Source organism: Eucalyptus grandis, chromosome 8 (assembly GCF_016545825.1).
Source record: "Eucalyptus grandis isolate ANBG69807.140 chromosome 8, ASM1654582v1, whole genome shotgun sequence".
NCBI lineage: Eukaryota > Viridiplantae > Streptophyta > Magnoliopsida > Myrtales > Myrtaceae > Eucalyptus > Eucalyptus grandis.
The window spans coordinates 46378465-46392127 of NC_052619.1; the positions used below are offsets into that span (position 1 = coordinate 46378465).

The window sequence follows — 13663 nt, forward strand, 5'->3', positions numbered from 1 at the left end:
GTAGCCACAGCGGTGTATCTCGTTCAGGAGCCAATGGAGTGGCCGACCCTTTTTGATGAGATGAGATATCCTGTTTTCCATAAAATAAAAAGAAAGCAATGGGCTAAAGTTCTTTTCTATTTATTATCACACGTCTAATCTAAACTTTTTGTGTATGATACTAAAAATTCAAAACTTCTATCGACGTGACTCATTAATCTTCCGTCAAAACTCTATCAATGGGAATCATTGAAAATCTACCTATATGAACATCAAAAAGCTAAAAACATTAACATGACACCTATGTGACTTAAGTGAAATAAATTCGACGTTATTTTAATTGAAAATTCATATAATAGAACATTTATAGGTCAGTAAATGTGTCATATATGTACAAATTTAGATTTTTTGATCACAAGAGAAAGTTTAGGATAAATATATTACAGTGGACATAATTTAGGGTTTTTAAAGTCACAAAAAAAAAAGTTCAAGATAAATATACCACTGTGGACATAGTTTAGTGTTTTTTTGTAATTTTTTCCCTTATCGTTAACATGCTCTCAAAATTCATTGGCTCTTTCTAAACTTGAGTCTCTGCCCATATTTGGGTTTTACTACGTATTAGCCTATTATTTGCCAAGGCCTATCTACTTGCCGTCTCCCTAATCTTGTTGCCATGCTTCTAACTTTTTTCGTTTATTTGGCCTCGTCATTTTCACATGCATTGAATGGTAACGACACGGAGGTTTCATGTCGTTTTCCTCTGGCAACGCACATTGGATGAGATGTGAAATCAAAACAACTTATGTCGACACTATATGTCTGATTGAGTCGTGTGGTTTATAGCTTTGTGGAGGTCATTAGTGAAATTTCCATTGGATTTACATAATACGCCTTTGAACACTATTCAAGGGCTTTCTTTCCAGAAAGCAACCAATCAAACGGGCCTCCAACCAGGACGGGATGAACTTATTGTCACAAAAAATATGTTATGTTGACGGGGCAAATTATTTATCAAATCAATCAATAACAAACTCCCTTTCAAAAAAAAAAAAAAAAATCAATAACAAACTCAACAACTACTGACGCGGAAAATGCCATCTTCGATGAAGAAAAGTTGCACGCGCAAATTTTCAACACTTTCAGGCGGCTAAGGCGCACAATAATAATATTAAAAGACCAAAACATATGTCTTTGTTGACCCACGAAAAATAAAGTTAAACATCTGCCTATAAAGAATATATTGAGACAATCAAGTGGTGAACAAACTACCTCAAACAAAGTACCAGAACTTGGCAGCTCATTGCTTTTTGTTTACATCCTCCTAATTCTAATGGATTCTTCTTCTTCTTCTTCTTCCAAGCGTAGAAGGAATTACGATGTCTTTCTCAGTTTCAGAGGCACGGATGTCCGCAATAACTTTGTCGATCATCTCTACACAGCTGTAGACCATTCAGGAATAAACACTTACATTGACAGTGAAGAACTTGGTAAGGGAGAGCAGATATCAACCACGCTTATGGAGGCAATTGAGGAATCAAAAATTGCGATCATTGCTTTCTCAGAGAACTATGCCTCTTCACTGTGGTGTTTGGAAGAGGCGGTGAAAATCATGGAGTGCAAGGAGCAAAGAGGCCTCGTGGTTTTTCCGGTGTTTTACAAAGTGGAACCCAGAGAAGTGAGAACGCCGGGGAAAGGTAAAGGGGAGAGACAGAGTTATGGAGAAGCTATTGCGGAGCATAAGATCAAGTTCGGGAAGGATTCAGAAAAAGTAAAGAGATGGCAAAAAGCTCTTCTTGATGCTGGTAGCTTGTCTGGCTGGCATCATACCGATGGGTACGTACATCACTTCTTCTACTTCAGTTGGTCTAAATCTTTCGATACTATTTTCTTTCTCAAGAACACACTCTCGTCAGACACACACAGCACAGAGCACACGTTCGGAGCGCACGAACCAGAGCACCATATACAAGCCGTGTCTTCTCCGACCCTCCGCTGATTCTCGACACGCTGCCGCCCGAGTGCGCACATCCCCACGCCACCCCAGCCGCGTCACCTCAGCCCCTCTACGTCTCTCTGCGTCAAGCGGCCTCGACGACTCTAAGCTCGCGACCTCAGATCTAAGTGTCAAGCCCGGATCGACCGTCGCTAGCCGTTGGCCATGGTCGCCTGAGGCTGGGGGCGATGGCTGAGACGGGACAAAAGAGAGAGAGAGAGAGAGAGAGAGAGAGTTGCGACAACACGCGAAGGTGACCAGTACGGTACGACGGCGGGGGGAACGCAATGACGATGGCCGTGGGGCTGTGGCGAAGGCGGAGGGGAGCAGAGGTACAAACCTAGCCATCGCCCTTAACTAACACCGTTAAAAGTGGAGAATATTCCAATTAGATACCCCCTATTTTTCCAGTTTTGCCCTTCCCCGTGATGCGTATCCATGGGGCTCTTTTTCTTTTTTTGTTTTTCTTCTCTAAATGAAAAAGAATATTCTTAAGAAGCCAGTCTTCTGTTAATTAATTTTATTAAATGAAGCATGCCAATCGAAATTGAGGGAAGAAGGAAAATTTTAATTTCGTGAGCTAATGAAGTGGTAAAGCAACGCAACCGATATAGATCATATTCACTATTAAAACATATTGTTACCACCATAAAAAAATGATCAAAAGATGTTCATAAAATGAAACGAAACTCCTTAATAAAATTCGATACTAATAAAGCATAAGGATCATTCACTACTTTAGGGTTTGTGTCTCTTTTATCTAACATCGAAAATTTGCGTATTCAAAACTGGCAACAATTTTCAAGATTCTAACTTAGAGTCTAAATTTGCGAGTTCCTGCCCATCCATTGGTTTATAAACAGGTTCGTAATGAAAATTGTTGTCTTCGTTAAGTACTCTGCAAAGATTCTTTTTTTGTGGATATGTTTATGGACAAGCATGAGCCTTATGGACTTTCATCTTAGGTATTTTTATTGAACACTATCATCTTCAATAAATAGGTTCGTAATGACAGAGAAGCTATGGCTAAGCTCTTAGCTATTTTATACCTAAAATTTGTTTGAGATCATTAGAACTTACTTACTAGAATGGCTCCACATACTTCACATGTTAATTGGTCTATATTCTCCTACATTTGTTGTCATAGAAAATGATTGTGACCCATTCATCTTTCCTTTCATGCACATGTTTTTCAGTATCAATATAAATAAAAGCACCAAGGCCTAACTACAGTCCTTAATGAATGTCCTTTGAACAAATTACAATTTTGATTTATGAGGATAATCGGGCTTACATCAAGTCCTTTTTCTTGTTAAGAGCTAATCAGATATTCTAATATCATTTGAGATTCTTCAGCCTCTAAAGACTGCCTAGTTGGCTGCTCTTTTTGCAGGACCAAAAATGAATGGAGTAGATCTGAAAGTTGTCCCTCAGGATTCTTTATATTAGTCTCTTATTCAATTACATCAAGCCTTTTCATTAAAGACCCCTCCTTTCTACATAGTCATTTTCTTGAAAGAAAAAATTTGTCAAGAGAATATTTACTTCATAATGTAAGCCATTATGCATAGGAGAAGGTATCTGGATTTCTATCGGCCTATTTTATTAATTAGAAATGTATATTTATTTATTTTTTAAGAAGAAAGAACGAAAAGCTGGGCTTTTTTTCCTTTTAAAAATAATAAAAAGGCCTAATAGCATTTTTGTAAATACTTGAAGCTGTAAAGAGCAAAAAAGTAACAAAAAGATAGGTTTCTACAGGAATCAATAGGCCGTGTTTGTCCAAACGGCCGAAGAGCCTGCCTTTATTTGTCCACTTTCAGAAGTGCACCTAAAATCGTTCCAAAGGGTATAATGTTTGATTTACCCCATTGGCAATGCTAATTTGGACTTTCACGTTGGTATTTTTATCACAGATATTTGCTTCGCAAAGAATTACCAGATATGACCAAAACAAAAAAGGAATATACCAAATAAATGGGTAGGCATTTGGACAATTAAGGGAAAGACAAGTCAGTTTCAACGAACTTTGTAAAGAGATCAAAACAGGGCCTATCAATAATTTAGTATATCCAGCAATTAACTTGAATTATTAATATGTGAAATAGATTAACATACAACATTTAGAATAACGCAAAGAATATAGCTTTAAATCCGTTAAGACTAGGGCATCTTGCTAGTTAAACATATTTGGACATTCATTTCCAAATATATTGGAGACTAGCTTCTTACTCAGCAATTCTCATTGAATACTTATTCATTTTTTTGGTTTGGTCTAGAAGCACTTTTAACTAATTTTCCCTTCTCAGATATGAAGGAGGGCTTATACGACATATTATACAGGAGATCTCAACCCAACTAGATCGAACACCATTGTATGTGGCCAAATATCTGGTTGGGATAGATTCCCGAGTACAAGAGCTTCAAACAATCCTAAATCTACAGTTCAAGGATGATATTCTTATGGTAGGATTATGGGGACAAGGTGGTGTAGGGAAGACAACCATCGCTAAAGCCATTTATAACACTATTTCAAGAGAGTTTCAAGGTTCTACTTTCTTGGATCGAGTTAGCGAGAATTCCAAAAGTTCCATTGATTTGGTTCATTTGCAGAAAAAATTGCTATTGCAGGTACTACAGAAAGAATTAACAATCTTTAGTGTCGATGGAGGAAGTCAATTGATTCAAGATAGACTTTGCAACAAGAAAATTCTCATTATTTTGGATGATGTGGATGAAATGCTAGTTAAATGCTTTAGCCGGAGATTGTGAATGGTTCGGTAATGGAAGTAGAATAATTATCACGACAAGAAACAAGCATTTGCTAACTTCTCATGTAGTAGATTCGGATCATTTGTATAAAGTTAAAGCTCTCGAGGATAGTGAAGCTCTTGAACTTTTGAGAAAGCATGCTTTTCTACAAAGTCAAAAAATAAAAATAAGGAAAAATCTTGTTGATAGTGTTTTACATTATGCCAAAGGCCTTCCTTTGGCACTTGAGGTGTTGGGTTCTTTCTTGTGTGGTAGAGGAGAACATCAATGGGAAAGTACTCTAGGAAAACTGGCCAAAAGTCCTCACAAAAAAATCAATGACGTGTTAAAGGTAAGTTATGAAGGATTGGAGGACTATGTAAAGGAGATTTTTCTCAACATTGCTTGTTTCTTTAAGGGGCTGAATATATAATACATTAAGAGTGTTCTTGATAGTTGTGATTTTGACACCACTATTGGGTTACAAATTCTCATTGAGCGCTCATTGATTAGTGAAGAGAGGGGGGCCTTACAAATGCATGACTTGATACAATTGATGGGTATGGATATCGTTAAAGAAGAATATCGTGATGATCCTGGCAAACGCAATAGATTATGGCTTTATGATGATGTTCTTGATGTTCTATCAGGAGATGCGGTAAGATTTATTAGTGCATAAGAATTCATATTCTATTCTTATCCTTGACTTTTTTTATTATTATTATTGTAGTTACAAAGTAACCTAAACATATTGGAATAATATACAGGGATCAGATGCGATAAAAGCCATAGTTTTGAAGCTACCAAAGCCAAAAGAGATGTATATTGGTCCTAATGCTTTCACGAACATAAACAAGTTGAGGTTACTCATCTTGCATAATGTAGATAATCCTTTTCAAGGTCCCATCCATCTCCCTAATCAGTTAAGGTGGTTTGAATGGCCTAATTGTGCCTTGATTCCAGAATTTGGCTATGGTCCAAACAAGTTAGTTGGACTTGATATGCGGAATAGCAAGATCAAGGAAGTGCCAAAACAATTTAAGGTGCACATTTACTTGGTCCTTTTTCATTACTTATTCCAGTATGTATTAAATCAAATGATTTTTTTTTTTTATCCTGAGGAAAACATCTACAATTACTATATTCTTTATACATATTAAAGCATCAAATGTAGGCTGTCAATCTAGTACATAGATCCAATGCAGTTAAAATCTTCCGTTTGTAAATAGTCTTTCTTGTAACTAACAACTTGTTGATTATAGTTGAAATACATGTAACAAAGTCTTCATTTCTTATTAGTGTACTTTAACTGCTTTCCTAACCACGTCCATGTGTCTTTAATTTTTTTAACTGAGTCATTCTATTTACGCAAATTGTTTAATCGAGTTTCACCAGCATCAAATCTGATCAAATTCAGCCTACATGATCATCAAAGGGTGTTGGAGTATGATGCGGATTAAATATTGCCTACGCGGTTGCTCTCATAAATATTGATTGGTGGTAGATGCCATGACCTGTTTAACTAGCTTCTATTTTAAGCTAATTCTATAATTGTTGACGTATGTGTGATATTTAATCCACATTATATTGCGGGGTCAGTCTAACGGCCACATCTGCTAGAATTGGCTAGATTTGGTATGGGAGAGATTTGATTGGACAATTTATTTAAGTAGAAGGACTTGATTAAAAGGGTAATGAAAGTATAGGGACGAAAAGTAGAAGTTTTCCGTACATTTACAAAAAAAGAAAAAAGAAAAAAAGACTACAACAACAGTGAGCTTAGACCATCATGACTTCGAGCTGAAAATCAAACAAAAACTTCTTGGTATGTAATTTAATGTTTGAATATAGAATGTGCTTAAGCAATACGATGAGACTTTTTATTTGATTTGTAGACTTTTAATGCAGTAATCCCAATATCTTTAAAGACCCTTCCCATGAGAGAATTGTGAAGCCACGTACTCATTACTCTTTGGACGATACTTGTTAAGATTCAATTGATAAAATATTAGAATGTCTTAATGAAATTTAACTAATTCATAGAGAATCAACAATTTTATCAATGTGACGGAGCTTTTTTTTTTTTTGGTCGGTCAATGTGACGGAGCTTGATGAAGGCTTTTACTTTTCATGCTAAACCCAGGAAGTTTTTATCCATCTCATGTTAGAAAATTACAAAAAAGGATTTTATCCATCTGATATTAGACTAATTTCTTACCAAGTATAAAATAGTGAACATTATTGGAAGATCTTGACAATATAATTAGTAAGATTTTAATTTGTATTGAATATCTTTTGCATTTAACCAATTAAGTTAGCCCTTTTTTGCTAATCACATTAAGTGATTTTCAACTTAAAGCAATTAATAAAGTGGTGTGTAGGTAGAGTTTATCAAATGCACTTAATGATATCAACTATCGAAAGAAAGGTTTAATTTTCAGCAATTAATATAGTTATCAAACACCCTAAGCTAAAAGTAGATGATAATTTAACTCGTGAAAAATTGGTAAACCACCAAAATCAAAGTTGGTAGTTTCCTATATGATCTAATAACTTTAAAAAGTTGGCAACCATAAAAATAAATGTTGCTAATTGTTAAGAGTAATTAAAAATTTCAAAACGATCAAATAGAAGTTAGTAAATGGACCCAAATAAGAGTTATAATATATAAATAAATAGGTGATGCTTGTGCAAGGTTGAGCTACGTGGCATGCTTACGCATGAGCTTTGCTAAATAATTCGACTTTTATGGTCAATTTAGCAAATCTTTATCCTACGTGTCTAATTGTTACCCTTTTTTCGATAATAATTGATATAGATTTATATTCTATTGCATAATTCTCTAATAGAGTAATACAAAATTTGGTAATGAATGTTGAAAGTTTTTTTTTTTTAATGTATATATAGAATCTATTTAGAAATATATATATATTATATGCTTAAATATGATTGTTCATGATAAGCTCTGAAAAGAAACTAACCTATCTCGTATTTGACTTACATTTAACAAACAATAATAACTGAAAAAAAAAATCAAATTCATATTTGGCTCATATTTTACAAATAAATCATTTAAATCATATTTGAGAAATAATCGTAAGGCCCCAAAAGTTTAGGGGATCATCCGTCCAAACTGCTTGTGGGGTTCATGTTGGGCATAAACTGATTGCCCAATTTTATTGATCCTGGGGACGAGTCTACCATGACCACTTTCTTCGCCAAATCACTTTGGCCATTCCATAGCCTTCCAATCAGTGATCCCAAGGCCCACTTTCGGTCCATCTTGGATTTGGTAGTTAATCCTAACTATAGCATACGGCCTTTTACATGATGTTGGACCTAACAAAGAAAAGTGCCCTTTAAAAACGAAAATCCATCTGAGAATCTTGGCTTGTCGGACTTATTCATAGCTAGGTCATACTAAACCAAAAGAAATGGGCAACTGGTTTGTCCAATTAGAACGCATGAAGAAGACTATGCTTACAAATACTAAAGTTACTAATGGTGAAAATTATTCAATGTAATTCCTCGATTAGTGCTTTTCAATTTTGATGGGGGCTTTTGCACATAAAATCTATCCAAGAAGATACTTGTTTTTGGGCTTTGGTCAGATTCCATTAAGGGAGACCCAAATCAACATGTTACTCATTTTTCCTGACCATGTACGGTGGGAAAAGGTTATTGCCTAAGGGCATCCAAGTGATGGACGAGTCCTTCAGTGCATGAAGTTGTTAGGAGTAGTATTCATTGATATAATGTGTCAAAAACCAAAGTCTTACTCACTTTTTCCAATAATGTTCACTATTTTCTGTTTGGATTTAATATCATCACACGTAGATTTTTCGCATCGAATCTATCATTCTCTAAATCAAATCCGTCTTGCAGTTGTCTGCCACAGAGGCAAAAATTAGTCTGACATAAATATATCATAGGGGACTAGCTTAGGATCTTTCATGATATTAATCCTCTCTGTTAATCAAAGGATAAACTTGCTATTTCCTTATAAGCCCTAGCAAAGAATTTCACTAATGTGAATGGTTATTTTGTTATAATTTTCTACACATATTTTATCCCTCTTGCAAAAAGTCTTGTCGATATTAACATTCAGGATATTAAATATAGTCTTATCCACGCGATGCACATGCATCTTACTAGTTTTCTGTATAAGTCAGTACCATTATCTTATTAGTAAGGTACGTAATGAAATGGTCTGTAATTTAAAACTATGTAGTAACTTAAAAGTATTGGTTACTTACCAAAGCATTACTGTTAAGAAAGTTTCAATCAAATTTTTGTTAGCAACAAAATTTGACAATTAACAATGTCTTTCAACTTTTACTAGCACGGAACGGCGTTCCAATTTTACACAATGGGTAACAGAATCGTCCCCATGTAATTTGTTTAGGAAAACTATAAGAACCATTTATTTGCCTCTGGACAGATAGAAATAATTACTTATTCATTAGAGCCAAATTTTGAATTAAATACTCATCTCAGAGTTTTTTTTTTTTTTTTTTTTTTCATCCGGAATGTCTACCCAAGTTGGTTTCTTTGTTCTTGCAGGACTTCATAAAACCAAAGTTCATTAGCTTCAGTGGATGCCAATCATTGGTTTGTATGCCAGACCTTAATTGTACTCCAAATCTCGAGATATTGGATCTTTATAGGTGCAAAAACTTGGAGCGTGCCCACGAATCAGTTTCGTATCACAACAAATTACAGTTTTTGAATTTAGGTGGGTGCTCAAAACTCCATCATCTCCCTGATGTGCTCCATTCCAAGAATCTTCAACTTCTCAATCTTAATGGTTGCTCAAAGTTGCAAAGACTCTCTGATTTTTCGGATAAAATGAAAGGCTTGCAAGGACTTTATTTACAAAGTACTTCGATAGAGGAACTTCCTGCATCCATAGAAAATCTTGTCTCTTTGGGGGAAATGGATTTAAGTTACTGCAAGAAATTGACAATCCTCCCATCAGGTTGCCAAATCTTGAATCTCTAGGACTTCGTAAATGCTCAAAACTAGTCAAGTTTCCAAAGATGGGGGGGGGTGGGATTTCCTAAGTTATCGTTTCTAAACCTTAGGGAATGCAATTTATCGGAAATAGAGTTCCTAGAGAATCCTTCCTGTTTTCCCTCCTTAAATTATTTATTTTTGGAAGGAAGCAATTTTACTAACCTTCATGCTTGCAAGCAACAATATAAGTTGCCCCATTTACCTGTTTCGTATTGTAAAAGAATACAAGAGATCCTCGATATTCCAGGGCAATTTCAACGTCAATGGGCAATTGGCTCCGAAACTCTAAGTGAAAGGCCCTCAAACATATGTGACTTTGACAATGTTGACTTATCTTCATGTCATGAATGGCTCCGTGAAGTGTTCCACTGTGATGTTTTTTTGAAGCATAAGGTTAGACTCTCCCTCTCTCTTTGATTGATATGAGACCGTGTATGCGTTGGCTGCACCGAGTGTTTGTACATTGTAAAAGGCCAAAAATCCTGAATTGGTGGGCTAATTAACAAAAGCAAACACTTTGAAAGTGATGTAGCATGTATGCGTAGTTAGGGTGAGCGGTTCCAGGTTCCGGTTCGGTTCCGTCTGGAACCTGGAATCTACCCTCGGGTACAGGTTCCTCAAAATGAGGAACCTGGAACCTACCTGTGGGAACCGAGAACCTGGAACCTACCCTGTCACAGGTTCCAGGGTCGGTTCCAGGTTCCAACAGGTTTTTTTTTTTAAATTTTTTTTGTTACTTTCAGATTTGAACTATAACATATGCGCACGTTACCCAAAAAAAATATAACGTACACGCACATTACCAAAAAACTATAATGTACGCGCACGTTACCAAAAAAAAAAAAAAAAAAAAAAACTATAACATATGCGCACTTTACCAAAAAAAAAAAAATATAACGTATGCGCACGTTACCAAAAAAACTATAACGTGCACGCACGTTACCAAAAAAACTATAATGTACACGTATACTACACGGTAACTTCCCATTGACATGTTATCTTGATACATTAACTTCGCACTGCACAACAATAATAGAATATAATTAGAAATTTCAAAACAAATAGCAAACTAGAAAGTAGAAATAAAACACCACTAGAACAAGAATGTCTAGAGGTACAAGTTTTGAAATTTTTTTCGATTAAACCCTTAAATGAACTCAGAAAATTCTGAAATTTGGACACGTTGTATTTAAGACCTAGAGGTACAAGTTTCATGGAGAAATCGTAGTCCAATTCGTTCTGGATTAAAAGATAAAATCGATTTACTTTTCTTATTCTCTACTTGCACAGTTTTTGAAACATTTTTGGTTAAATAGGTAAATGAACTAAAAAAATTACGAAATTTAAATATGTTGTAGGGAAGACATGAAGAGAGATATTTCATGCAGAACACATTTCCAAAAGAACCTCATACAAAATGATATAGTCCACGCATTGCAACTTACAAGATCCGAACACATCAGATTGCACAGTTTTAGAAACATTTCCGATTAAATACCCAAATGACCTTCAAAAATTATGAAATTCGACTATGTGATAGCCAAGACCATAAGTTAGATACTTCATGAAAACATCGAAGTCAAATTCGTCCTAGATAATTAAATATGGACGGTTAAAATCCCTGTTCGTAGTACCGTAATTCCAGATCTAACCATCTCCAAAGGACCACGATTTCACCTACCTATTCTTGTTTTTTTTTCTCTAAATTTTTGATATGTTTTACCTCAGGATGTCCTTTACAACTTTTATTAAGAAACCGAAGTGAAATTTCGACAAAAAGGTTGCCTTACAGTCCATGCATTCATCAAGGGTCGGTCCCAAAATCTCCAGATCCAGTCTTTCCAAAGAATAACGATTTCACCCACTTATACTTGTTTTTTTTTTGTCCCAAATTTGAGTATATTATACTATAAGAAGTCCTTTACAACTTTCATTTAGAGGCCGAAGCCAAACTTCAACTAGAACATCACATACAAGTCACTAGAACATCCAAGGTCGAGCTTTTTCTGCCCTAAGTAACCGGTTCCGGTTCCGAAACCGGTTCCGGTTCCGGTTCCGATTCCGGTTCCGAAACCGGTTCCGGTTCCGGTTCCGATTCGGTTCGAAACCGGTTCGGTTCCGGGACAGGTTCGGGTTTCGCTTGGAACCGGAACCGGAACCGGAACTCGATTCCCAGAAAAAGGAACCGGAACCGGAACCGGTCCCCCTTGGAACCGGGAACTGCGCTCAGCCCTATGCGTAGTGGAGATGGCTATAAGGCAATGGAATTGATATTCTCTCTATCTATAGAACTCTAGTTCTTTGTGTCATTACAAGGATCACCCAATGAAAAACTTCAATAATATATGTTCATCCAGTTACAAAATCTTCAACAATACATATCCAGTTTCCACCAATTAAGTACTAAAAAAATCTTTGTAATGCTATTTCTAACTATAGCTAAGCTATAAGACTGCCCACTTAACTCATTCAAACTCCTCTTTTTAGGTGCCAATTTGGAAAACTATCTGACAGTGTGCATTTTGACAGCGTTTTCATTATTGGCATGGTTGCCAAGAATTTATTATGCGTGGAGGAGAAATGCCAGAATGGTTGCTTCCTAATAATGAGGGTCATATTTCTTTCATGGCTTCAAAGGACTTGTTTGAGAAATTCTTGGGAATAGCTATCTATGTTGTAGCCCGAGAAAAAGGTGGAAAAGGGATGGCCGATTTGGGAGTTATCCCAGCCATTAATGGCCGTGTAAGTGTGTCTTCGACCTGGACTTCCCTACCAGATTTCGATCATGTTTTCCTTCAGTGTGACGAACCAAGTATACTCTGGCGCGGACTCTCTATTGGTCCAAATGACTGGAATCGTTTCATGGTAACCATTAGATCAATGGGTAATTCAATTGTGAAAACATGTGGATTCCGACTAATATGCAAGCCATTAGGGAATGATTTGGAGATTTTTCTTCAACATAATCAGTCCCTGGATCTAGCTTTATTGTATGAGGTTCGACATGAAGATAATCAGACGAGCATGGTGGAAGAAAGTCCAAGTGAAACAGAAGATTTACTAGATAATAAAACTAATAAAGAGGAAAATAGTTCAAGTGATTTAATACTCGAAGGATCCAATGTGACTGACTTCCCAATCCAGGTCCTTCTCTCCCCTCTCCCTACTCCCTCCCTCCTCCCCTCCCCCAACACACCGAGGGGGTCTCTCTGTGCGTGGTTGTGTCTGTGGGTGAGAGATAAATACAGGGAGTCTATGTTTAGTGCTTTGTGTGTTTTTGTAATACAAAAGCTGAAAAAGCTAGATAAACAATTAACCTAGGGTGATTATGCGCCTTATATGTAATATAACAAAAGCAAGGATCAATGCATCTTATTATTATAGAACACTAGCTTAGGTTGAATTACAAGGAATATGCTAAAATGAAGCTCTTCTACTCGAACTTAATTATAAACTTGGGTCCTTCTAACTATTTACTCATTTAACAGAACTATCGCTATTCCCTGATTAATCCTGCTTTTCGAAATGTTGTCACTGGAGGAGAGATGCTAGAGGAGTTTTTGCATGTTGAAGATGGTACCATATCTTTCATGGCTTCACAAGAATTTTATGACAAGTTCCTAGGATTGGCTCTTTGTGTTGTTTTCAGTGTAGAAGATGGAAAAAAGGAAATATCTTTTGACATCGTGCCACACATAAATGGCGAAAGGCGGAATGTGCTATCGGGAACTCTCGGTTCACTTGATTCAAATCACATGTCGATTCAATATCTCCACCCAAATGTGCTGTGGGGATTCTTGGAGGGAGGAGTTGATTTTGGCCAATTTGACGAGGTATATTTACAATTTACCCTTGATGTTAGGGTATTTGGTGGAACCCTACAAAAGTTGGGATATATGATAAGATGATGTGGGTGACTGG

The 13663-nt window shown here is 36.2% G+C and overlaps 1 protein-coding gene across 1 annotated transcript; it reads left to right on the forward strand.

Moving 5' to 3' along the window:
* The first annotated feature begins 1312 nt into the window (after window positions 1-1312).
* Window positions 1313-1978, forward strand: LOC104416732 (disease resistance protein RPV1-like). Its single transcript, XM_018861396.2, has one exon. It carries the CDS (start codon window positions 1313-1315, stop codon window positions 1976-1978), a length of 666 nt encoding a protein of 221 aa, XP_018716941.2.
* The last annotated feature ends 11685 nt before the right edge of the window (window positions 1979-13663 follow it).